Genomic DNA, 23425 nt, shown 5'->3' with positions numbered 1-23425 from the left:
TGCCTGGGTAAATAAAGGTTATAGAAATGTAAAAAGATATTTTTAATTTTTAATTTTTTTGAAAACAGATACCGATATTTTCCGATATCACATTTTAATGCCAATATCGGCCGATAATATCGGTAGGCCGATAATATCGGACATCCCTAGTGGGAATCGAACAAGGAACCTCCTTCAGACGACTACTCTACCTCCCTAGCCACATTGTTTACATTGTTCTTGTCATGCTGTCATGCATTGTTCTTGTCATGCTGTAAAACTATTTGTATCAAACTGTGTTTGTGAGACAGTGCTTAAGACATTTGACTTGAGTTGACAAATATATAAGTGAAATGAATGGATGGTGAACCTGCTGCATATAAATTCAAAAAAATATTAATAAAAGTTCTCACAAAAATGTAAACGTGTCTTGATTTATCAGATTGATTGAAACATGTCTTGATTTATCAGATTGATTGAAACATGTGTAGACACGTGAATATGTACAACCGTAATTCAATGTGTCTAACTGTATTCATTGTGCTCTAACTGTGTTCGTGATAATGCTGTGTAACAGATGACCCGTTCTGATTCTATATACTTTAACATTGACATTCAGTAGTGGGACATGGCGCTAGACTGTCGCCAGGGGGAGCTGGTGCGACGTTGGGCTGGTGACAACATGTGAGGAAGAGGCTGGCTGAAGGAGGAGCTCATACAGCAAGACGACCTCTTCATCGTTTTTCCAGCAAAGCAAGCAGACATGTGGACCAAGAGCTCCTGATACTAAAGACACACGAAATACGACTCCTGCCACGGTGTGGGATAGTAATGTCGTATGCGAAAGTCTAGCTTCCCAGTATAGTGCTTAGGGTACGTTTGAACCAAGAAGAAGATGTTCTATTGCCGGACTGTGCTGTGGATATTCCACGCGCTGCGTTTAGGAATGTATAGGCGAAAGGCTAGGGGGTCGCACTGACCCAAAGCTTAGCTTCAAGTATAGGCCTGTTAGCACAGTTAGCTCACGCGTCGCTCCACCATCTCCCAGCCCCGCAGCGGACACCGCAACAGACGTCGCTGGACCGCACCCGCCTCCAGCATTCTCCTAGCCGACAGCCAGTCCAGCTTTCGCCGGCCTAACGTCAGCCCAGCCAGCCCCCTTGCTATCACAGGTGACAACCACGGGACCGTTCGACGGCCATCTCACGTCACAGACATTCGTTGCGGGAGCAGGCCAGCACTCGGTTGGTACACTCAAACGAGGTACGGTTAGCGCTCCAAGCGCTCTGGAACATTATCGGCGAATATTCTCCTTTTCGAGAGCATGCCCTCTAAGGGCGAAGAGAATAAATACATTGAACTGGCACGTGCACCAGTGACTAGGGGCGCCCCAACGTTTGTTGTTTTGGGTAATGCCGGCTTAGATAGGCTTTTTGTTTCAACTGTGGGCCCACTTAATTTTCTGGTTACATGTGTTGTGTGATTAAGTTGTGCAGACAGCACGTATGTATATTGATAATCTTTCCCATTGAATAGCTCGCGGAGCTCGCCATTACCCTCTCTCTCCCTATGGGTGAATGAAAAGTATATTAACCCTTACTGTTTCATTACCGTAGAGTGTAAGATCTAAGTGCCATGCATTGTGCCGTGTATTGAATGCATGCCCAACTTATATAAAAGGAGAGGCGTACAAATGGGATCACTGTGTGTGTGTCAATTAATGTGCATTATTGTTTAACCCCTTCCTTTCGATTAATGTGCATTACTGCTTAACCCCTTCTTATCCACGGCCTATGTGTCATTGGGGCAGGTGTTCTGGACAGGTCTCCGCTCGTCAACAAGGAAAGGTACTGCTTTGGGGAGAAATTATATCATCTATCACTACTGCCACCGGGTGTGAGAAGTATTAGGGGAAGTGTGTAAGTCGCCCTGGAGGGCAAGAAGGACCAGCGCAGAACCCCTAGGTTAGTAAACCCTAGGCCCCATCCGCTCCCTCTGCTAAATCCCAATTCTAATACCCCTACACTACAGTCAGGGACTCAGCCGGACCCAGATCTGCTGTTCTCCCACTACCTGGTGACAGTTCGTATCTACTCTCATAAAGTAGGGATAATCCACCCTTCTACACATGTCTTGATTTATCAGATTGATTGAAACATGTCTTGATTTAGCAGATTGATTGAAACATGGTGAGGAAGGCTAGCTCCGTGGTGGGAGTCGAGCTACCTAGACTTGAGGTGATGGTAGAGAGGGGGATGATAAGGAAGCTGGCTGCCATCATGGAGAACCCCTACCACCCCCTCTACGACGAGCTAGTCAAGATGAGAAGCTCGTTCAGCCACAGACTCATTCCCCCCCGACACTCAACTAACCGCCTCGGACAGTCCTTCATACCAGCGGCCATCAGGCTCCACAACAGTGGGCAGCGACTAGCAGCCTCCAGGCTCCACAACAGGGGGCAGCGACAGCGACTGCTACCAGACATTGACCTGGGACTTATAGGAACCCAAGGAGGACAACCTACACTACCTTAGGCTTACTGCACCCTATGTGGATACTGTGATACTGTGAATAATGTATATTTCAGTGGATACCGTGATACTGTGAATAATGTATACCGTACTTTTCGCACTATAAGCCGCACCTGACTATAAGCCGCAGCAGCTAAATTGAATGATGTGTACATATATAAGCCGCACTGGACTATAAGCCGCATGTGTTTTAATGTTAATTACCATATGTAAGGAGTGGAGCCTGCGGCTTAATTTGACTCAACACGGGAAACCTCACCCGGCCCGGACATGGAAAGGATTGACAGATTGATTGCTCTCTCTCGATTCTGTGGGTGGTGGTGCATGGCCGTTCTTATATTGAGCTTTAAGTTCCCACCTCTACAGAGAATTACTCCCATTGGGACACAATACTGTCGGACAAATAACAATAATTAACTCATTTGTATTAAGTTTAGCAAATAAGGGAACAGATAAATAACATTTCAATGCAGTAAAAAAAGCAATATTTAGATTTTCGGGTTTTGTCCACATATAAGCCGCACCGTTATATAAGCCGCAGGGTTGAAAAACGGGGGGAAAAGCCGCGGCTTATAGTCCAAAAAGTACGGTACTCAGTAGATAGTAAATTATAACACTACCTCATGCATACTGCACCTTATGTGACACTGTGAATAATGTGAATATTCCTCAGCTAGTCAGATAGTAAATTATATTGACCATATTGATCAAATTGTTTACACTGCCTGTGTTTTTTTTTTACTACCTGTATACTGTGTTGTTTTACTACCTGTACCCCCCCCCCCCCCCCCCCCTCCCCCCCATGCTGCTATGATGCCTGAATTTCCCCAAGGGGATCAATAAAGGAATATCTTATCTTATCTTAACATGTCTTGATTTAGCAGACTGGTTGAAACATGGTAAAGACCATGGTAAAGCCATAAAATCATGAATCACTTTGGTACTGCTAAATAATACCATGATAAAATCCCATTTAAACCATGATATGTGTGTGATATATGTGAATATGTGTTTTTAAAATCAAGTCCAGTGCAATAGAGAAGATCTTGCCCAGGACGTACTGGTCAACACCCAGTTCCAGTTCCTCTATCTTCTTCTCCAGCGACGTCTGCAGGTCCCCCTTCTCCACGGTGTACTCCACGAAGAATGCCTCCAGCACGAAGGCAACAAAGATACTGCAGACAGAAGAACACGGAGAAATCAATGATCCCCTAGTGCTACTGATGAACAGTTAACTCTTCCAGATAAAGAACGGTTAACTCTTCCAGGTAAAGAACAGTTAACTCTTCCAGGTAAAGAACAGTTAACTCTTCCAGGTAAAGAACGGTTAACTCTTCCAGATAAAGAACAGTTAACTCTTCCAGGTAAAGAACAGTTAACTCTTCCAGGTAAAGAACAGTTAACTCATCCAGATAAAGAACGGTTAACTCTTCCAGGTAAAGAACAGTTAACCCGTCCAGATAAAGAACAGTTAACCCTTCCAGGTAAAGAACAGTTAACTCTTCCAGATAAAGAACAGTTAACTCTTCCAGATAAAGAACAGTTAACTCTTCCAGGTAAAGAACAGTTAACTCTTCCAGATAAAGAACAGTTAACTCTTCCAGATAAAGAACAGTTAACCCTTCCAGATAAAGAACAGTTAACTCTTCCAGATAAAGAACAGTTAACTCTTCCAGATAAAGAACAGTTAACCCGTCCAGATAAAGAACAGTCAACTCTTCCAGATAAAGAACAGTTGCCTCTTCCAGGTAAAGAACAGTTAACCCTTCCAGATAAAGAACAGTTAACCATTCCAAATAAAGAACAGTTAACCCTTCTAGTCTCATGAGCAAAGGTGACCCTCATCTAATTTGTGAGCCTCTAGCCACCAAAATGTCACCAAACATAAAATAAATCACAGACTCCATAACAAACTACTTGGGAAGAGACATGGTGTATACAGTATATATACACCGATAGCACAGAGACATGGTGTCTATATACACCATTAGCAAAGAGACATGGTGTCTATATTGGCTTTGGTCAGTATTGGCTTGTTTGTGGTGGTCAGTATTGGCTTGTTTGTGGTGGTCATATTGGCTTGCTTGTGGTAGTCAGTATTGGCTTGTTTGTGGTGGTCAGTATTGGCTTGTTTGTGGTGGTCAGTATTGGCTTGTTTGTGGTGGTCAGTATTGGCTTGTTTGTGGTGGTCAGTATTGGCTTGTTTGTGGTGGTCAGTATTGGCTTGTTTGTGGTGGTCAGTATTGGCTTGCTTGTGGTAGTCAGTATTGGCTTTTTTTGTGGTGGTGAGTATTGTTTGTATTATTATTTGCACTTACAAACATACATTCTGGAATAAGAAGTAGAAGAAGAACAGTTCAAATGTGCAGGAAAGGTCATAAAGCCCAAGGGCTTATTATAAGTGACCCCCGCTCTTAAACATATAGTATATAGAATAACTACACTGAAAATCCCCCCCCCACACACATTATGCACAAACACACATGCGCATATCCCTCTCATACACAGATACATACAATACAGCATTATACAACAATTACAATGTTGAACAAAATATAATGTATACAGAAATACAAAAAAAGACTACTCACTAAAGGACACAAGGATACTAAAGACTACCGGATCTGTAGTTATTTTTTAAGCTTGCTTTTAAATGTATTTAAAGTGGAACATGTTTCTGTTAGATTATTTATATCATTCCACATCACCTTGATAAACAAATGAGAATTTGGCAACAGAGGTCCTACAGAAAGGAATGTGTAAGTCATTATTTCTTCTTGTGAGATGTGCATGATAATGAGAATTAAACTCAAAATAACTTTGAAAGAAAATAGGTAAAGATGAAGGGAGACCAATTACTTTATACATAAGAACCCCTGTTTGGTACTTGTTGACCTCATAAATTGTAGTAGTAGTAGTAGTAGTAGTTGCAGTTGTTTAAATAATGGTTTGGTTGGGGCTAAATAAGAAGAGTTGGTTGCAATTCTTACAAAGGATTTCTGAGATCTATGGATTGCTTGTAAGTAAGAAGGGCAAATGTTGGCCCAAATTATATTGCAGTAAGAGATGTGAGGATTAACCCTTTTTATAATGCCCAACGATTTTCAAACCTTCTTGCAAACAATTGTAATTGATTGATGTAATAGGACACACGGGCGGAGCACTTTCAGGCTGGTCATCTCACCACAAAAGAACATGAACAACCAACATATGGATGGAAACACAAACATATGATGCCACCTAGTGGTCACATAACCTAATTTGTCTTCTTTAATGATACAAATAATTTTTTAATCTTTTTTTATTGTAACTAAAGTAATAATAGTCGTGGACCTTCGTATCATTGAACCTACTTGATGATGATGATGACCACTACTATGTGGAAGAGGATGAAGAAGAGCCTTGCAGAGATGTGAGTGACTGTGGTGAAACCACTAGTGAGCAGTAGCCTGGTGTTAAGGGAAACAAGCCAAGTTGTATTTCCACATTAATCATCCATGTACAAGCTTTGATTACAATCAAACTTGAAAAAGGTCAAGCACAGTCCAAGTCACATTTTCTTTATATAATTTATTTTCCCATACTGACATTTTTAATATATGCCTTTCAGAGAGTATACTTGCAATGAATTCTTGGTACTTTTTATGTGCTTTCATGTACTAATTGAAAGCACATGTTTAGCTGAAGTTTTTCAACAACAAATGTTCAACTCAAAGAAAGATGGGATTCCGAGATTCAACCAACAGGTGTATGGTTTTATAACATCTTGCCAAACGGAATACAGTTGCGAATTAGCCAGCTGGCTAAAACTGGCACATTTACAGTAATGTTGATTCATGTGTACCGTCCTTTTTAAATAAACTGAAACTGAGAGGAGTTACATATGATGTAAAACACACCCAACATTTAATGTTCAACAATGAACATGTTGTGTGCATAGGTGTATAGTGTATGTTTCGGTATATATCTGCATGGATCCTGAAAGTCGGTAGGCACAGGTACAGATGCAGCACTGAAAATTCAGATCCCTTCTGCTCATAGCTGTCAACATAGGCAGGAGACAAAACGTGTACATTTTAGCCCCGCCCCTTACCCCGGCCCCGCCCCCTCCCACTCGCCCCCCCCCCCCCCCCCAATGGAGCTGCCTCGTCGCTTGCCATCTGCTGGTCAAAACCTGTATGTACCCAGCCATTTGTTTAAGGGTAAACTGTAAATGTTTTTTCACAGGAAATGCACTATATTATTTTACAGATTACTTTTGTGTTCCTACTTTAAGTGTAAATGCTATAAAAATACAGTAAATTACCTTTTATCAAAATATTAACCATTAAATAAAGGTTGTAATCTGTAAATGTATTTGATTTGACTGTAAATGTTATGATGAATTGAAAATGGGGGAAGAAGTCCTTCTCTGCTAAAAACAAGCCATTGTAATTGATTTGCTCCCACCTTGTGGTGAAAACGGAATTCCCTCATTTATACATCTATTGCACTCTTCCACAGCCAGACACTCTCACATCACATCTTAACTGTAAACAATAATTCTTCACATACCACGAGAGATAAACATATTTCTTCATTCATATCAACAGTCACAAAACATTCATCCAAACTTTATCTGACTTGCTTTCACGCAAACCAGTGCAGCACGTCACTATTCTGCTGACGTCATTCATTCATCTAAGCCAATGGGAGGTCACATTGTTCAGTCATACCACACAGACCAATGAGAGACGTCGATATTCAACCAAACTCCCCAGTCATCCAAAACAGGAAGTAAAAAACGTTCATTCTTATCGGCAATCTTCCTCATTATATGCCAAACCAGCTCGATTTTTTTAAAATCTGCTTCCAGTTACATTCACACCTCTCACCCAACCTTAGTTCATGTCATTAATCCTTACGTAAACCACTTCCCCGCACGTAAATTGAATCTAACGTCACACGTTAAGCCAAAACCAAAGATTTCCGTCCGCCATCCCGTTTTAAACAGCGTAAATATGACATTTCTCTTCGTTTTTAAAGCAATCAATTCATATTCGCCAACTCCTACACATCATAGCTAGTATCCCTTCGTTTTTAATAACAATCCGACCGTCGCAACATATTCTAAACACATAATATTCGCTGACGTCGTGTTTTCCACCGTGTGAGACATTGAAATCAACTCGGCATACTTTACACTGCTGCCACCTGTCGTCACAGAGGGGAATTGCAGCCATTTTGTAAAAATTAATAAGTACAAAATACGTGCCAATTCCGTGAACCGTGAACAGGGCGTGAAGAAGGTTGAAAAAACAGGAGAATCCCGGGAAAAACGGTAGGGTTGACAGCTATGCTTCTGCTGCTCCTCTGCCACTTTAAAACTAGCACTCGGGTGTTATATTTTGGGGGCCGGTGGCTGGCTCCCAAAGTGAACAAAAAGAGGGTACTTAACTTAAGTGCTCCCCCAGGGAGGGGGTCGGGGGCTACTGCCCTCAGACCCCCAAGATAATTTTTAATAAGTGGGTTTGGGGCAGTCTGACTTGGGGTACTGCCCATATATTAGTGTTGCAATACATGATAAGTAAACAGTGAAAAAAGCTAAGGAATCTGATGGAGCTGGGGCGTTTGGGACAAATAAAAGTTTAAGATAAAAAAGTCTCGCCAGCCTGATACACTGTGGGAGGCAGTGGAGGTGTGAAATCTGGCCCGGTCCAGAACAATAGGAGTCACAAAATCAGTTTGGCCCATTAAGTGGTGGAGGAGCAGCAGAGGAGGTTCGATTTTTCAGTGCTGAATCTGTAATTTACTCTTGTGAAAACTGCTCTTTACATGTGTTAACATTACTGTATTACTTGTTACAACAAGCCATTACAATTCTCACAGCAACCAGGAGTAGCTGGGAGATGATAACAAGCAAAAACAGAGAGACTCAGACTCAGCTTCTTCCCCCAGGCCATCAGAACACTGATCTAGTCTCCACACACAAGCACACATACACACTTACACTCTCACACACCCCACACACAAATACACTACAAAAAGGTAACTTTAAAAACTGAACTGTATATTTGTAGATTATTGTATATATTACTCATTACCTTTATTCTTAAACTTAGCATTCTATTGTATTCTTATTACTTTTTATCATGTCTATTTTATCTTATTTATTATATTATATTATTATATTTTATTATTAAAATGTTTGCACAATCGAGGCGGGCATGGCCACCTACATTTCACTGCATGTCTTGTGTATGTATGTATGTGACAAATAAAACTCTTGAATCTTGAATAACAAGTGCACCTAACTGAAGTGAGTTTGACGTGCGGGGCTTGTAGTAGAGTGTTAGCTCAAGTTAAACGACTCAGTGGTTTTCAGAAGGCTGGGTTACATAATGTCTAGCAACTTTCAAGTCTTGTGGAGTATTTTCCACCTCTTTTGTGACGTTTAGTAAGGTAGCCTGAGATCAGCTAAAATGTTGCACACAAAAATGTGTTTAGACGGGCAATCTCTGGTGAGAAGTCAACATTAGACTATTATAGTCCTTTAATTAAATGTGTGTCACTTTGTGTACAGTGAAGAGGAGGGAGGTTGTAACGCATTAATACAGTACAACAGTGATTCTAGAAAGGTACAGTAGAGAGGAGGGAGGTTGTAACACATTAATACAACAGTGATTCTAGAAAGGTACAGTAAAGAGGAGGTTGTAACTCATTAATGGAGATTATTAACTTTTTATTTGTTTGAGTTTTGTTCTGATCTAGTCAGCATATCTTTTGCTTTCTAAAGATACTGGATGGACAGTAGCCTATTGATGTAAAATAACCTATTATTTATTAACAGTAATGGAGTATATTAACTTGAACAATGGAGTGATTGTCAAGTGATTTCGTTTGCAGATTATTTTGTTGGAAGACAATTGAACTGTGTTTGAAGGGTTTATTACAATAAGACCTGATAATCATCTTGTTCTTGGACCTGATAATCACCTTGTTCTTGGACCCGATAGTCATCTTGTTCTTGGACCTGATAATCACCTTGTTCTTGGACCTGATAATCACCTTGTTCTTGGACCTGATAATCACCTTGTTCTTGGACCTGATAATCATCTTGTTCTTGGACCTGATAATCACCTTGTTCTTGGACCTGATAATCACCTTGTTCTTGGACCCGATAATCATTTTGTTCTTGGACTGATAATCACCTTGTTCTTGGACTGATCTTATTATTATTAGATAATCGTATTCCTTTTTGGACTCTTTTGTTTATTATTTTTATCTTACTTTTTATATTTATTTTCACAGCAAATTATTTTTACATCTTTAAAAAAAAAAATTTACATAGTTATTTCTTAATTATGTTTGTTGTTCGAAATAAACTATTAATTCATTTCAGTTGAGTTTTACAGTTTTGTTCCATTTTCTTTTTTCATCACAATAATTGTTGTTGAGGAAAGTACCACTGGTTCTGAAAAGGATATCGTGCCACTGGTTAACCAGCGTCAGCTCCACCAGCAGGATGAAAGAGGCGCCCACGTTGTTGAAGCTGTTCTTACAGTAGTTCAGTCGGGCGAAGTCTGTGCCATTGAGCAGCGGGTTCCCACAGTACGCCTTCTCAGGGTCCATGGAGTTTGTATCGTAAGAGCGAAACTTGTTCTTGAAGAGTTCCATCCCCACCATGGCAAATATGTAGTACACCACCTGGGAAGAAACATGAAGGGAGTCATGTTTTTGTTAGTATTGTTGAAAGAGGCAGGTAGGATGAGATTCCCTGTGTTACCCTTGGAAAATGAACATCATATTCCCCCCCCACTGAAGGATACAGATATTCAGCGAGGAAATGTACATTACATTTGGTCATTTAGCTGACGCTTTTATCCAAAGCGACTTACTGTACACGTGTACAACAAGTCAGCAGGAAGGGTACAGCTCTGGCAGCTAAGGGTCAGTAAGATTGTTCGTTAGCATAGTAGGTATAGGTTGTAATATAGGCAAGGTAGATTACTTAGTAGTAAAGTGCATAATAGTAAAAGACAGTATGAAGGTTAGTCATTTCTTTTATTTTTTTATTTCAGATATTGATTGAAGAAGTGTGTTTTTAGTCGACGGCGGAAAATTGGGCGGGTTTCAGCTGTCCCGACTGTGGTGGGAAGTTCGTTCCACCATTGTGGAGCGAGGACCAGGAAATCAAATGATATATGGGAATCTCACCCGGGAACAGTGGGGGAGGGGTGACATCATCAGTAAACCAGCTTCCGACAGCCTGAGACTATATGACGTGGTGGGACCAGGACCAATGACGAGCGGGTGGTAATCAAACCAGACTAATCAGCAGATGGCATACCAAGAGAACCAGGAAGGAGGCGGAGGAACGGATGACAACCCTTCCAGATAAACTGGAATGTCCCCCACATTTAAAAGACATATAAATGTTTTTTTCTCTTTTTTTCGTGTGTTCGGCTACAAAGACTATCAAGAAATAGAAATACTCCGCCAGCCAGTAGTCAGTGGGGGCTTAAGGATAAAAGTGGATCTCCCCACCAAGTCCAATGGCGCCACCTGCGAGTCTCTGTTCTCGATTCTCAAGATATGAAACATAGACCAATGTAAGTTGATGTCCCTGATGAGTCCAAAGACGCCACCCACGAGTCAGATACAAAATGGGGCAGGACTTGAGTGTAGGTTTGGAGCTTAATCATGGGGCGTGGTTAACCATAGACCAATGAAAGTAGTTAATTTACACCTCCCATATGTCTCTACGACAAATGGTACATGAGATATGAAAGGGGACGGGCTTATGCATATGGGTGGGGCTTAAGCATGGGGGCGTGGTTAACCTAGACCAATGAAAGTAGTAGTCTGTAATAATAATAATAACTTTATTTGTATAGCACTTTTCATACAGAGGTTGCAGTTCAAAGTGCTTCACAACAGTAAAAAATACAGGCATAAGCGAGCATAAAAAGATAGACAGGTAGAATCACAGTGTTTCACATTAGGATCTAGCATCCCAATAGGCTCTCCGCTTACAGTTTTCAGTAACACAAATAGTAAAAATAGTTTAAAATGATTCAGTTTAAAAATAGTCAAAAAATTATAAAATAGAACGGACATAAAAAATACAGGCATGAGCGAGCATAGCAAGATATGGCAAATCACAGTGTTTCACATTAGGATCTAGCATCCTAATAGGCTCTCTATTCAGTAATACAAATAATCACAGTGTTTCACATTTGGATCTAGCAAATAATAAAAATAGTTTAAAATGATTCAGTTTAAAAATAGTCATCAGTAAGAAGTAAAAAGTGCAATAACCGACACATGAATTTGATAGGCAGTGTATAAGAGTAGGCAGGGTAAGAATAGTGCAGGTAAATACAAGTTGTGTCAGGATATCCCTGATGTTTCCTCTTGCCACTAGGTGGTAGCAGATATCTATCAGTGAAATGCCTGAGCAAAGAGATAGGTTTTAAGCTGTCTTTTAAAGATGTCTAGCGAGTTGGCTTCCCTGATGTTTTGGGGTAGTTTGTTCCATAGTTTTGGGGCATAGTTGATAAAGGCTGCATTACCGATCCTCTTTTGACTGCTTCTGGGAGCCTCTAGTAGTCCAGCAGCTGATGATCCCAGTGTTCTTGCTGGTGTGTAATTTATTAGAGTGTTGGCGATGTAGCTAGGTCCCTGTCCATTTAGAGCTTTGTATGTAAGGAGAAGGACCTTAAAGTCAATTCTAAATGTTACAGGAAGCCAGTGTAAAGCAGCTACGACTGGACTAATGTGTTCTCTCCTTTTGGTTCTAGTTAGCAGTCGGGCTGCAGAGTTTTGGATTAGCTGAAGCCTCTCTGTGGTTTTCTTAGGGAGACCTGTGAAAAGTGCATTACAGTAGTCTAACAGTAGGCTAGATATGAATGCATGAATTAGCAGCATCGTTCTGATTAATAAATGGTCGTACTTTTGCTATATTTCTGAGATGGAAGAACAATGTTTTCGTCACTTTGCTAATATGAGAATTGAAGTTCAGTTCTGAATCTATGATAACCCCAAGACTAGTGACCTCAGATTTGATCCAAGGGGTTAGTCCCCCCAGGTTCTTTATTAATGTTTCTTTTTTAGTTTTGGAGCCGATAATTAGAATTTCAGTTTTGTTCTCGTTTAGTTTCAGGAAGTTCTTACTCATCCATTTATTTATTGCCAGTAAGCAGTCTGTAATGGAGCTAATCGCTGTATCATTTGGTTCAGCAGATATGTACAGTTGTGTATCATCCGCATAGCTATGGAAATCTACATTATGTTCTCTGATGATATCACCCAGCGGTAACATGTAAAGGGAGAAGAGTAAAGGACCTAAGCAACTCCCTTGTGCAACTCCATAGTTGTTGTCGTATATATCAGACATGTGATCTCCTAGTTTAACATAGAATTTCCTCCCTCTGATGTATGTTTTAAACCAGCCCAGCACATGTTCTGAGAAACCGACATGGTTTTCAAGACGATCGATTAGAATATCGTGATCGATTGTATCAAATGCTGCACTGAGATCTAACAGGATAAGGATGGAGATCTTATTCTCGTCAGAGTTTAGTCTGAGGTCACTGATTATTTTGGTGAGGGCAGTTTCAGTGCTATGATATTTTCTGAATCCTGACTGAAATTCTTCTAAGATGTTGTTTTCTTCAAGAAAGGAATTTATTTGAACTGAAACTATCTTTTCAAGTACTTTACTAATGAATGGTAGGTTGGATATTGGACGATAATTTGCCATTTCATTACTATCCAAGTTAGGTTTTTTTAGTAATGGTTTTACAACTGCTGTTTTAAAGGCATCCGGGAAAATACCAGTCCTAAGGGAAGTGTTTATGATATCTAGCACAGGGCTTGAAACACTATTAAATACCCGTTTGAAGAAAGCTGTAGGTATAGGGTCAATGTCTGAGGTGGAGGAGTTACATTCTGAGACAGTTTTGCAGAGTACATCTAATGTGATGCATGTGAAACTTCTCATGGTTACATTGCACGGTTTGCTGCAATCAGCTGTATTTCCATCATGAGTAATGCTGGCCCTGATCAAGGTTATTTTGTTGTTAAAGAATAGTGCAAGTTCTTCACACTTAACCGTTGATGACTGAGGAGGTGTAGGGGCAGTGTTGAGTAGTACATTAATAGTGGAAAAGAGGATTCTGGAGTTTCCAGCATTTTCTGTAATGATTTTAGAGAAGTAATCTTTCCTTGCTAAGCGGATGGTTTTATTATAAGCAGTTAAAGCATCTTTGTATATATCACAGCATATGGTGGTTTTAGTTTTTCTCCATTTTCGCTCCGCTGCACGACATTTCCTTTTTTCTTCGTTGACCGTATTATAGTTTAACCAGGGCGAGGCTCTAATTTTCTTCTTTTTTGTTTTTAATGGGGCGACAGAATTTAATATAGATGACATTGCATCATTGAGATTTTCTACCATTTCATTTAGAGAGCTGTCATGATTGTGTGGTTCATGTAGTCTGATAAGATCAATGAACTTTGATTCAGCTTTGTCGTTTAGGAGCCTCTTTTTAACTATGATTTCTTTTTTTGTTTTAGTAAGGGTTATTTGAGTATCAAAAAATATACAGTGATGGTCGGAGAGAGGTAATTCAGTTATTGAGATATTTGTTATGCTTAGCCCAGTTGTTGTTATAACTAAGTCTAGTGTATTCCCAAGCCTGTGAGTTGCATTTGTTATATGCTGTATTAGGTCAAAGCTATCCAGTAGATTTTTTAGTTCTATAGTTTGAGTCTGTTTTCTTATTAAAATGGATGTTCAAGTCTCCATTTAGGATCACCTTATCATATCCGGTAACACATAGTGAGATCAGTTCAGAGAGCTCCTGTATAAATATTGGTGAGTGTAACTGAGGGGTACAATTCCCTGACTGTATTGTTAGATATGATACTTACTACCACTACCTCTTGTACTTTAGACTCTGGCCACCCAGTACTAGGCATAAATAATTATGGTAAACACTCCCACGTAGATGAAACGATCCAACACAAATGTACCAAGTCGAAAGTCTGCGTTTAATAATAATTAATACATAGCAAAAGGTATGTAGAGCAATCACTTAATTACATTTATGATTTGAAATAGGATGCACTTTTATGGCAAATGAGTATTCGTTGGTATATCAATAGAGAACGTCCAATCTCTGGTGGCGCAGGCGGTAAATATACAACCTGGAATATTTAAGGAATAATAGCAATGATACTTTAATGATTATAGAACTGGATACACTAGGGGGGAATTCCGGTCGCTTGTAAGACAACTGGAGAAGGGGGGGGGGGGGTAGAGTCTGGCTGTATCCGTCTGGCCGAGGGTATCCTGGGAGAACCCACGGTTGTGCGGCTCGGTGCCTCAGCGATCCTCGATCCACAGATGAAAGCAGTTGGACTCTCTGTGGGCCGGCTTCCTCCGGTCCACGATGGAGAGACGTGAAGCGACCTCGTCGTGTAGAGCGTCTCCTCACCTGTCGTCCTCTCCGGGGGGGGGTTTCCAACACACGGCAGTGTTGGTCTTTATCCATAGAATAATCACTGTATACAAAGCATAATCCGTGCCTGGGAAGGCGGGCTGTCGTCGGTAGAATAATCCGGTATGCAGGTCCACTCGCTCGTCGGCTCTGGGGCTCCTCGGGTGCAGCCTCACATGGGGTCGGCCACCCTGGATAAGCAGCCAGTTCTACCCGAAACGATGGGGGTACTGACTACGATAGTATTCTCACCGCACGAAGCACTACATATGAATAGACTATTATTAGCTTAATAGACTACGTCCAACTCGACGATATAGTGCCAAATATGACTATGACTACCAAATATGACTATACTAAATATTAATATACACGATGTCTCAATACCGATGGTAGGCCGAACTTGGCCTTACTCCCACACGTGGCGTCGCGGGGAGGCTTTACGTCTGTCACTCTATCGGAGGGTAAGAAACTGGACTAAAAGAAAGTCCTACTTTAGTAGCGCAGTATATATACGAACAAATAGTACCATTAGTGGTGCGGTAGCCAGATTCCTACGCGGAACTAGGACTTGTTCGTACATGTTGAGCGGTACGTTTGAACTGGGTCTGGGGGGTATGGCAGCCTGGCACCAAGGTCTCGACCAATAGTAGAATGGAGACTATTATGGGATGTTCAGTAGGATAGAATGGATATTCAATGCATATTGTACAAGGAATATACAAGGGATATCAGGGAATATTAGAGAATATACAAATACAATTAAATATATATATATAAATAAATATATATATTCGGTTTAATCTGGCCCTTCACAACAGCCACCCCCTGATTGGTCCCAGACCTAATCAGTTAAGCAGAGACAGATTAATCGCGTTGTCTATTTACACATAAGGGTTTGCTGTAGGGGTCAGTCAACTTCACAAAGTCATAGGGTTATAGGGTCATGGTCATCATCGATTGTGTCTGGGAGTCGGGGCAGTTCTATGAGCCTCGCCACGGGACGGGTGTAAGTGCGACCCTGGACAAGCACTTCAGCTGCTCGGACCTTGCCGTCGGCACCGGTGATCACTTTGCTTACGCGGCCGGCCGGCCACATAGCTCTGGGCAGTGATTGATCAATAATCATGACGACTGTTCCTTCTGTCAAATTGTCTCTCTCCTTTACCCACTTCTGGCGGGTCTGTAGAGACGGTAGGTAGTGCAGTAGGAAACTGCTCCAAAACTTGTCGGCTAATACTTGGCTGTACCTCCACATTCGTCGGCCGTTCGCTTCTTCAGGCCGGTACATTGTCTGGGGTAACGCGGGATCTAGCCGCCCCATCAGGAGTGTGTTGGGGGTAACTGGGTCGATATCCGCCACATCGCTGGAGACGTAGCCGAGGGGCTTAGAGTTCAATACTCCCTCAATCTCCGTGAGGACTGTCATTAGGACTTCTTCCGCCACAGTCTGGGCCCCAAGTACTGCGTACAGGGCTGTCTTTATGGAACGCACTTCCCGTTCCCAAGTACCACCGAAGTGGGGTGCGTTTGGGGGGTTGAATTGGAAGTCAATCTGTGCTGGAGCGAGGTGGGTCTTAAGTTCTGGGCCCATAGCTTGGAAGCTCTCTCTCAGCTCTCTTTCGCCGCCTTTGAAGTTTGTCCCATGATCGGACAATAGTGTAGACGGTCTTCCTTTCCGTGATGTGAATCTACGGAAGGCCATAAGGAATGAGTCTGTGCTCATGGTCGGGAGAAGCTCGATGTGTATCGCTCTGGTGGTCATGCATTTGAATACAATACCCCACCGCTTCTCGGTTCCTCTTCCTTTCTTTATGTGCAGCGGGCCAAAGCAGTCCATACCCGTTGAGTGGAATGGCTTGTCACCGATTCGGAGGCGACATGGAGGAAGGTCAGCCATCCTTGGTATGCTGGGCTGCGCGCGCCACTTGCGGCAGTCTAGACATGTTCGCTGGAAGCGTCGTACCGCCTCTCTTCCTTGTAGGATCCAGTAACGACGTCTGATCTCCGCGAAGACTCTTTCTGCTCCTGCGTGATGTACATCCTCATCGTATTTCTTTATAATCAGCTCTGTGACCTTGTGTCGGCTGTTCAATACGATCGGGTATTTAATGTCATCCGGTAGATTGGGGGCTCTGCGTAGGCGACCACCCACTCTGATGAGGGTATGAGCGTCGCTCTCGGGGGCCAGATGAATTAATCTGCTGTCGGATGGGACGGGCTTTCCTCCCTGTAGACAGGCCAATTCATCGGGGAACGAGTCTCTCTGGGCTCGCTGCAGTAGAAGCAATTCTGCTTCCTCGTAGTTAGCTGCTGACATTTCAGCGGGGGACTTACACTCCGGGTGGTGCCGCAGGAATGTCCTTTGTTGTGCACTCTCTATGGTAGTGCAATCATCTATGTTGGGGTCTGCGGAGATAACAGTGCTCAATCCACAGAACATAGGTTTCTTATTCTCAGCCTCCTCTTGACTTGCTTCCCTCGGGATAGGCGTGGGCCACTCTCCTTCCGGGAGCTTTAGGAATGCTGGGCCGTCACTGTAGACATTGCGACGGGTGAGGTCATCTAGGGGCATTCCCCGGGTGATGACGTCAGCTGGGTTCTGTTTTGTATCAACGTAGCGCCACTCTGTTTCTCCGGTTAACTCTTCGGTTAAGTCTTGAATCTCGGTGACTCTGACTCCCACGAAGACTTTGTACTTGCATGAGTCCGATTTGATCCAGGCGAGTACTGTCGTGGAATCTGACCACAGGATTGTTCTAGACACCGGTATGGTGAGCTCACGTTGGATGAGCGTGGCTAGGTGCGCTCCGGCTAGGGCTGCGCAGAGCTCTAGACGTGGGATAGATTGTTGCTTGCGTGGGGCTATTCTCGAGCGGGCGAGGACAAATGCTGTGTAGATCTCTCCCCCCTCTTCTTGGGCCCGCAAGTAGGCTACCGATCCGTATGCGACCTCTGAGGCGTCACTGAAGACGTGTAAGTCCATTTTACATGTCTCTGGCCTCACCGTGGGTGGGAAGTAGCTTCGGCGCATGTTAACGCCTGGGAGTGAGTGGAGCTCCATCTCCCACTCTCTCCAGGTGGATGCAAGGTGTGCGGGAATGGGGTCGTCCCAGCCCTGGTCCTTGTCCCACAATGCTCGTACAATCATTGTTGCCCTGGTGGTGTACGGTAGAATACATCCTAGCGGGTCATATTGTCGGGCGAGTGTTGTGTACACACTCCGTCTGGTGGTCGGCGCCGCCGCCGGCCTTCCCTGCTCCGTAGTCAGGGGCTTGTGTCTGTAGTGAAGCGAATCTGTTTTGAATCGCCACACCAATCCCAGGGTCATCTCCTGGGCTTCTCCCGGGATGGTAGCCATCCAGGTCTCGCTGCTGGCTGCCTTGTCCTCGGAGGAGAGGCTGCGCAGTACTTGCGGATCGCTGCTGGCCCACTGCCTGAGATCAAAGCCGCCTTTGATCAATGAGGCGCGGAGTTTAATCAGGAGAGCCTCGGCTTCTTCCTGGGTTGAAAGGCTTTGTAGACAGTTGTCTACGTAGAAGCTGTTCTTTACGCTGTGTCGGACCTCTTCGTCCGCTGCTGGGTCCTCTGCTACATGTTTCTGTAGTGCAAATGTAGCACAGCAGGGGCTGCACGTCGTTCCGAAGGGGAGGACTTCCCATTGGTAGATGGCTGGGTGCTCATCTCCTGGCTTCTCTCTCCGTAGGAACCGTAACAGGGGCTTGTCCTCCTCTACTAATCTCACCTGCAGGAACATTCCTTTAATGTCCCCGCTGATGGCCACCTTTTCCTGGCGGAAGCGGAGTAGAACGCCGAGTAGGGAGGGGGCGAGTGTGGGACCGGGCAGTAACTCTTTATTCAGATTTTGGGATCCGATCTGGTAGCTGCAGTTAAATACTATGCGGTCTTTACCGTTGTGATGGACCTTGTGGTGAGGCACGTACCACGATTCAGTGGTCTGGTCAGCCTCTTTAATGTCCATCTTTGTGACGTGTCCCGCTGTGATGAGCTTCTCAATCTCAGCGCGGTATACACTCTCTTGGGCGGGGTTCTTGGCTAAGCGCCGCTCCGTGTTCAGCAGGTACCGTTCTGTGGCGTCTGTCTTGGCGTGGAAAGTAGGCATTCCTTCTCGCCGCAGGAGTGGCGTGGCGTATCTCAACACGCCGTTGACCGGGACTCTCTTGGTCCCTGTCTCGGGTAGGTGAATGGCGTAAATGTCATCTTTAGAGCGAATGTCTTTCTTTCCGTTCTTAAAGGGCATTTGTTCCAAGGTCCATAGCCGCTCTACGTGTTGCAGGAGTGCGGTTTCTCCCTCTGTGACTCGGGAGTGGAGACATCTAGTGGCTGTACTTCGGTTGAGAGATTTGGCGAGCGGGCCTTGGAGAGTCCATCCCAAACGGGTCTCGACTGCTGCAGGACAGCCTCGGGGTCCGGTATGAACCCGGTCTATCGGGACAATGAGGTCTGCATGGTCGGAGCCTATCAACAGGGTCGGCATAGCATTGTCTATGAGCGGGATCGGTAACTTGCGCAGATGTGCATATTTCTCCATCAGCTTGGCGACGGGGTATGTGTACCGCGACAGTCCTATTTCTTGGCTGGTGAAAGCGTCTGTAATCTGGTACCGTCGCTCAGGCTGGCCGCTTGCTGCGATAGAGAATGAGACATTCTCGCCCTTTATCGTCTTCAAATCTCGTCTTATTGTCCGAATTGTCATTTGGGTTTCGCTTCCCCGCAGCCCTAGCTGGGCCGCAGCGGAGGCGAGCAGAAGGGTCTTCTCTGACCCGTCATCGAGGACGGCGTAAGTGTCCAGGACTTTATTCTGGTAGCTTAGTGTCACACGCACTACTTTTAGGAGTACTTGGGCTCCACTGCTGCTGGCGGGATCGATGTACATGACGCTCGCTTTGCTGCTGGATGGTGCGGGTGAAGGGCGCCGTCTGTTACTGTCGTGAAGTATGTCCAGATGGGCTCCATCGCACTTGGTGCACCTTTTCTTTAAGCGGCATTCGGCTGCCATGTGTGAGCGCGCACAGCGAAAACAGCGCTTGTTGGACTTTATCCATTGACTTGCTTCCTCCGCGTTCAGCTTGGGGAAGGAGTCACATTGCGCTAGCCAGTGTTCTTTCTCACAGTAGGGGCACACTATCTTCCACTTCTCCGTTCTGGAGGGGGTACTGTGGCTCCTGCTGCTCTGTACTGACTCCGATTGGTGCATCACAGTCACCGATCTTCTTCCATCATTTAGTCGTCTGGTTCCTTCTCTGGAGCCAGGGGTGCTCCGTCCGAATGTATCTAGCCGTAGGCTGCTGACTTCTCTCGCCAGGAAGTCTGCTAGATCGAGGAGGTTCGGTTCGGGGCCATTCGGGTCTCGGTGGTCTCTCTGCCGCCTAAAACGCTCCTGTCGAGCGGGCGGCAGCTTCTCCAAGATCCTTTCCACATTTGAGTTGGCGTAAAGTTCATGCCTCCCCTTCTCTCTCTGCGCTCCCAACATCCCTACCAGGGACTGCACTCTGATGGACAGGTCGTCCAGTGCTCGATTGTCTATTGCTGGGGGTAAGCGGTCGATGTGTCGGATCTCCTGGATCACGTAATCCCATATGCGCCCATACCTCTGGTCCAATGCTACCAGCGCTGCTGTGTATGGGGTGGTGGAAGTCGCGTAGGCGAGCGCTATATTATGTGCGCGGGGTACCTTTAAGTGCTTCAGTAGGATGGCGTATTTATGGCGTTCATCCAATACATCCACCAACATGGTCTCCAGACACATGCGGAGTTCTGTATACTGGGCCCGGTTCTCTTGGGTGAAGTCGGGTACCATAGGCGTGCCAATGTATGACGCTGACTGTGGATACATCGGCGAGCGTTGGGGGAGAGGCCTCCTAGGCGAGTCTCCTCCCGCTCCTTGGTATGGGCTGGTACCGGCAGTGTACCATGGCCCGCTTGTCCAGGTGCTGTTCCTCGGTGCGGGTCGTGCGTCGTGCTCACCCGTGTATAGAGTCGGGGGTCTGTAGCGCAGCTCCGCGGGAGTATAGCCTGGGCTGTACCGGACCTCCTGGTCCGGTAGAGTACTGTGCTGTCGTCGGGCGTGGTTCTCCTCCTCTTCCTCTTCGTCTTCAGTTAGGTCATCCAGTGCTTGTAGTCTCTGGTTTAGCCTCTCCACAGGATATGCTGCTCCTTCCCGGTTGCTAGGTCTCGCTTGGACCGGTGGGGGGAGGTGGTCTGTGGGGGGTATAGACCTCGTCTGTTGGTCAAGTTCAGGGTTGTTTACTCGGCTAGGGGATGCCGCCCTGGAGGTGTGTCTAGACGAGTTCCTGGAGCCTCTGGCGGAGGGAGAGGGTGTTGTCCGTCTGATCAGCTGTTCTATTAGTTGCGCTTGCTGTCTGTCGCGGTCTGCGTCCCGTAGAGCACCAGCAGCTGCTCGCTGGCTGTCTGCTCGGTCTCGGGCCACATTCTCTTCCATCTGAATGAGTCTTATTTCTAGACGTATATGCTCTTCTTCGCTCCGCTGCTGGATCTGCAGTCGGTCGCGTTCAGCAGCGGCGTTCAGGCTGATGAGGAAGGCCTGCTGTAGGGTCCTCTCTGCCTCGCTGGGAGAAGGCGGTTGTATAGGGGAGCCTTCCCTCGGGGTACTCCTTGCGGAGCCTTGGAGCTCTATCTCCACGGTGCTCTCCCCGTCTTCTTCCGTGCCGAGTTCTCTCTCGGTAGCGTTGTATTCCTCCCGGGACTCATCGGGGACTACTTCTTCAGTACTGGCGGGGTGTGAAGTCATGTCTGGTTCCCACTGGTCCCCACCGTGAGCTTGGTCAGTTACATTAGAACCCGTAGGGGCCTCTATGGTCGGGGTAGTCTGGGCGTTGGGGTTAGACATACTTTTACTTTCTAGTTTTACCGCGTTTACTGTTAGTAGAAGACTAGGTTGTTGATTGACAGCGTAAGCCTCTAAGTACTGAGGGAGCCGTCGTTCGCGCTGCGGGTGTTGGTTAGGAGGATCGTTTCGTGGAGTGTTCATCATAGGCCATTTCAATATTAATAACACTATATTAATATTACACTAATTACCATCCGGCTCGAAGGACCAATTGTAACTGAGGGGTACAATTCCCTGACTGTATTGTTAGATATGATACTTACTACCACTACCTCTTGTACTTTAGACTCTGGCCACCCAGTACTAGGCATAAATAATTATGGTAAACACTCCCACGTAGATGAAACGATCCAACACAAATGTACCAAGTCGAAAGTCTGCGTTTAATAATAATTAATACATAGCAAAAGGTATGTAGAGCAATCACTTAATTACATTTATGATTTGAAATAGGATGCACTTTTATGGCAAATGAGTATTCGTTGGTATATCAATAGAGAACGTCCAATCTCTGGTGGCGCAGGCGGTAAATATACAACCTGGAATATTTAAGGAATAATAGCAATGATACTTTAATGATTATAGAACTGGATACACTAGGGGGGAATTCCGGTCGCTTGTAAGACAACTGGAGAAGGGGGGGGGGGGTAGAGTCTGGCTGTATCCGTCTGGCCGAGGGTATCCTGGGAGAACCCACGGTTGTGCGGCTCGGTGCCTCAGCGATCCTCGATCCACAGATGAAAGCAGTTGGACTCTCTGTGGGCCGGCTTCCTCCGGTCCACGATGGAGAGACGTGAAGCGACCTCGTCATGTAGAGCGTCTCCTCACCTGTCGTCCTCTCCGGGGGGGGGTTTCCAACACACAGCAGTGTTGGTCTTTATCCATAGAATAATCACTGTATACAAAGCATAATCCGTGCCTGGGAAGGCGGGCTGTCGTCGGTAGAATAATCCGGTATGCAGGTCCACTCGCTCGTCGGCTCTGGGGCTCCTCGGGTGCAGCCTCACATGGGGTCGGCCACCCTGGATAAGCAGCCAGTTCTACCCGAAACGATGGGGGTACTGACTACGATAGTATTCTCACCGCACGAAGCACTACATATGAATAGACTATTATTAGCTTAATAGACTACATCCAACTCGACGATATAGTGCCAAATATGACTATTCAAATATTAATATACACAATGTCTCAATACCGATGGTAGGCCGAACTTGGCCTTACTCCCACACGTGGCGTCGCGGGGAGGCTTTACGTCTGTCACTCTATCGGAGGGTAAGAAACTGGACTAAAAGAAAGTCCTACTTTAGTAGCGCAGTATATATACGCACTATGAACAAATAGTACCATTAGTGGTGCGGTAGCCAGATTCCTACGCGGAACTAGGACTTGTTCGTACATGTTGAGCGGTACGTTTGAACTGGGTCTGGGGGGTATGGCAGCCTGGCACCAAGGTCTCGACCAATAGTAGAATGGAGACTATTATGGGATGTTCAGTAGGCTAGAATGGATATTCAATGCATATTGTACAAGGAATATACAAGGGATATCAGGGAATA

General features: G+C 44.8%; 1 protein-coding gene across 1 annotated transcript in view; it reads right to left on the bottom strand.

The window, feature by feature from the left end:
• tpcn3 (two pore segment channel 3) overlaps positions 1-23425 on the bottom strand; it is a 144562-nt gene that overhangs the window by 5680 nt on the left and 115457 nt on the right. Inside the window, exons 15-17 of the mRNA XM_084317981.1 lie at positions 9977-10196; positions 5864-5954; positions 3572-3685 (exon numbers count right to left, since the gene is read on the bottom strand). Coding sequence (XP_084174107.1) covers positions 3572-3685; positions 5864-5954; positions 9977-10196 — 425 coding nt within the window. The remainder of the gene's footprint in view (positions 1-3571; positions 3686-5863; positions 5955-9976; positions 10197-23425) is intronic.

This window comes from Notolepis coatsorum, assembly GCF_963971535.1.
Source record: "Notolepis coatsorum genome assembly, chromosome: 7".
Lineage (NCBI taxonomy): Eukaryota > Metazoa > Chordata > Actinopteri > Aulopiformes > Paralepididae > Notolepis > Notolepis coatsorum.
The sequence above is the reverse complement of the archived record's forward strand: the minus strand, read 5'-3'. Positions and strand labels throughout refer to the sequence as shown.